The sequence below is a fragment of the Lampris incognitus genome, chromosome 1 (assembly GCF_029633865.1).
Source record: "Lampris incognitus isolate fLamInc1 chromosome 1, fLamInc1.hap2, whole genome shotgun sequence".
Classification (NCBI taxonomy): domain Eukaryota; kingdom Metazoa; phylum Chordata; class Actinopteri; order Lampriformes; family Lampridae; genus Lampris; species Lampris incognitus.
This window is the reverse complement of record NC_079211.1, coordinates 17,522,229-17,525,290: the sequence shown is the minus strand read 5'-3', so window position 1 is coordinate 17,525,290 and position 3,062 is coordinate 17,522,229. Positions and strand designations below refer to the sequence as shown.

Sequence of the window (3,062 nt, the reverse complement as noted above, 5' to 3'; positions counted from 1 at the left end):
TCTTAAATTTAACTTGTTGTAACCTGCAGATACCCTGTTTAAAAATCAAATGTACTGATGGTACTTTTTTCCAAAGGAGTTGTTTGTTTTAATTGTTTCTACTAATGGGTATCTACTGTTGAACGTCCATTCCATTCTTGACGATGCCCTTTCACTGCCAGTAGAGAGCACTCTAGGACTGCAGCCAAAAAAAAGTCTAAGACTAACCATTTAAAACCCATGATATTTTACACCAGTTTCCAGGCACAAAAATAAAAGAAAATAAATAAAAACACAATTTCAGTTTTTCTCACAGACAGCAGTGGGTTATTGGTCAAGCCATTTTATTTCCTTTAGTAAGGTAAGACATAGCCAGCAAGCAGTCGGCCATAGATTGCCTTCAAGATTTTATTCCTGGCTATGAGTGGTGATATCTGGAGTAGAGAGTCAGTCACAGTAGCTCTCCAGGTGGTAAATACTGCAGGGCTTATGGCAGCACTGTTCCACGATGCCTCTTTTCACTTTGGGCTCATCATGGCCAGACACATCCTTCCACAGCTTTTTCTCTTGTCTGGTACTTTTGGACAGGAACCCTTTGAAGAGGAGACAGTTTCCATGGACTTGTTTAAGTCAGCTGCAATGCACACCTTCAGTTCCTCAAACTACCATTTAGACCGTTCAGTTTAATGGAGACTTAATGGCTATGTAATCTGATCTCCCCAATCCATTTAGTCTTGTTTAAGTCTCCACTTTGAGAGGGGATATGAGAGCGATCCAGCGAGGGGCATAGCATAGCTTAGACCTCTGAAGTTAAGTTTGTGATATCATTAGAATCTTTTGAGGTTTTAACAGAAGGAAAATATATAAATGTGGTTCAAGGGAGTGTGTAATGAGGAATTTAGGGATTTAACTAGAGTCATACAATTGCTTTGGTCACAGTAGATATTGGTAACGGTTTCCATACCAAAAGTCTTGCCCCATGATAGACTTCAAAGGAGGCCAGAGAAAAGACTCGCACACTAATGATGGGCTGGACAAATTCATATATTTAAGTTCAGTAAGTTCTCCAGCATACTTCCCTAAATATTTTTCCTCTGGCTAACATCCAAATTGGCATTCTCATTAAATTGAATCCGATGTTTGAACACAGTGGGTCGATGTTGCATAAATACACAGCCAGAGTGAGATCTTGTGGCAAAGCCACAGCTGCTGTTTGGACTCCTACTAACAAGGGGACAATTAGAATTTATCCTACAGTAGAAGTTTGTTAAACGTGGCCCTCTATTGCTGGACCTGCTGTAGCTCTGATGTAGTCTTACCAAGCAAGGGCTGCAGGTCTCTCTTGTGGGCTGTTCGGTTTGGATTATAGAAGAAGCCCCGTTCCCCACACACAAAGTACAGAGCATCAACCAGGTGGGAGCCACACAGGTGCTGGGTGGGGGTGGAGACCACCCCTTGGGAGGACAGCACCAGCAGTAACAGCATGGATACAGCCCATGGTATCCGGGCCATAGCACGGAGACCTCTTGGAGAACACAATGAACAAAACATGAACAAACAAGGAAACATCAGATGCACTTTTTTTTTTTTACCCAAGCTTTAAGAGACAAAATAGATGAATGAATCTACTTAATGGTAACACTGGGGAAGGAGACTCGTGGGGTTGGGGGTTGGGGGGGTCAAATAAGACAATGCCATTTACTGTTATAAAATCGGTGGAGTCATCATGAGCCGACTATGAAATGCCAAATGAGGGTTGTGCAAAAGCAGACATCCTAGAGTCAACATGTAGCTACAGTCCTTACATATCACACACAAGACTGATGCTTACCGTGCTGCCATAATGCCAAATAAGGTCTTTGGAGTAACGAAAACAACAACAATATTTCAGCCTTCCAATTCCATATCAAAGGCCAGGATGAAAAGCCATGGTGAAACATGGTCTTTGGAAAAGCAATGTGATTATATCCGACTCAAATCTGTTTAACTCTCAACTTGGGGTCAGCCAAGGTGGATACGGCAAGAGATCAGTTTACACGTGACGGCCGTAAAATGGCATTGTATTAAACTTGGCTGCGGGGCAATGTGTTTCTTTGTGGTGTGATTGCACACATGTCATTGTATTTTGAGGACAATAAAAAAGGCAAAATAATGATAAAGCAAAGTCCGTCCTTGAACAGTGTTTGTGATTAAATTAACCCTTTAGTTTGCCCCCCCCCAATTTTACGCATTTTCCAACGCACCAACGGGTATGAACTAAGAAATATGGCTATGTCTAAAATATTCCAATCATGAACAACATCATTGTGTCCGCAAGGTTAGCCTGCTGTTCACTGTCAATGGGTGCCGCTGTAGTACTCAATAGAAACCTTAAGAGTCTTTTGCATCTCTTTCAGAGCAAGCATAAAGATGAAATACTGTTGATTTCTCTTTTTAGGGTAAATTTCAATTTTGAAGTTAAAGTTTGGCACTCATGTCAAGGTTAAAGACAAGCAGTAGGTTAGAAATTATATAGAGTGTCTGTGGACATCTTGAAATGTACTGGATGAAAAATGAATCAGTTTAACAGTTCTTTTAACAATGCACCTGTGCCAGGCATTACAGCATTGGCAGAGCATTCTGGCTTGCTGCCTCTTTATCCCTCTTGGCTGTATGCCAGGCTATCCTTGGCACATTCAGTGAGTTGAGTTATGCTCAGAATCAGCAAATGCAACTCTTTACATTCGCGGCACTTAATGTATGCATGCGTTTTAAGAATCGGAAAATTGGCAGAAAACAAAGAAATGCTTACCTGTGTTTTGAGACCTCAGGACAGTGATGCAGTTGCAGCTTCAGGTGAACAAGTTTTATTGGACTATACAGGTACTGAGAACATCTCCACTTGGCTACCTTTACCTTCTACACTGCCCCCCCCCTCCTCCTCCACCTGGCCTTTGTCAACCTCAGCGGAAAACGCCCAGGTCCTCATTAACACCCTGACCTGTAAGTGTGTTGATCTGCTCTGAGTGGCACTAAGACATTTACTGTGTATGGCCCTCAGAAGAGCCCTAGGCCCTAAAGCAGAGACGAGGCCAAGGGGTGAG

At 42.4% G+C, this 3,062-nt stretch overlaps 1 protein-coding gene across 1 annotated transcript; it reads right to left on the bottom strand.

Moving 5' to 3' along the window:
• Positions 1 to 426: 426 nt before the first annotated feature.
• On the bottom strand, positions 427 to 2,861 carry insb (preproinsulin b). Its single transcript, XM_056273368.1, has 3 exons — positions 2,771 to 2,861; positions 1,299 to 1,504; positions 427 to 572 (listed from the first exon to the last, which is right to left on the bottom strand). Exons 2-3 carry the CDS (start codon positions 1,489 to 1,491, stop codon positions 427 to 429), a joined length of 339 nt encoding a protein of 112 aa, XP_056129343.1. The 5' UTR covers positions 1,492 to 1,504; positions 2,771 to 2,861.
• Positions 2,862 to 3,062: the final 201 nt, after the last annotated feature.

Coding starts and splice junctions, on each gene's coding strand:
- insb (XM_056273368.1), bottom strand. CDS start 1,491: ATGGCCCGGATACCATGGGCTGTATCCATGCTGTTACTGCTGGTGCTG. Junction 573..1,298: donor AGACCTGCAGCCCTTGCTTG/GTAAGACTACAT, acceptor TCCTCTTCAAAG/GGTTCCTGTCCAAAAGTACC.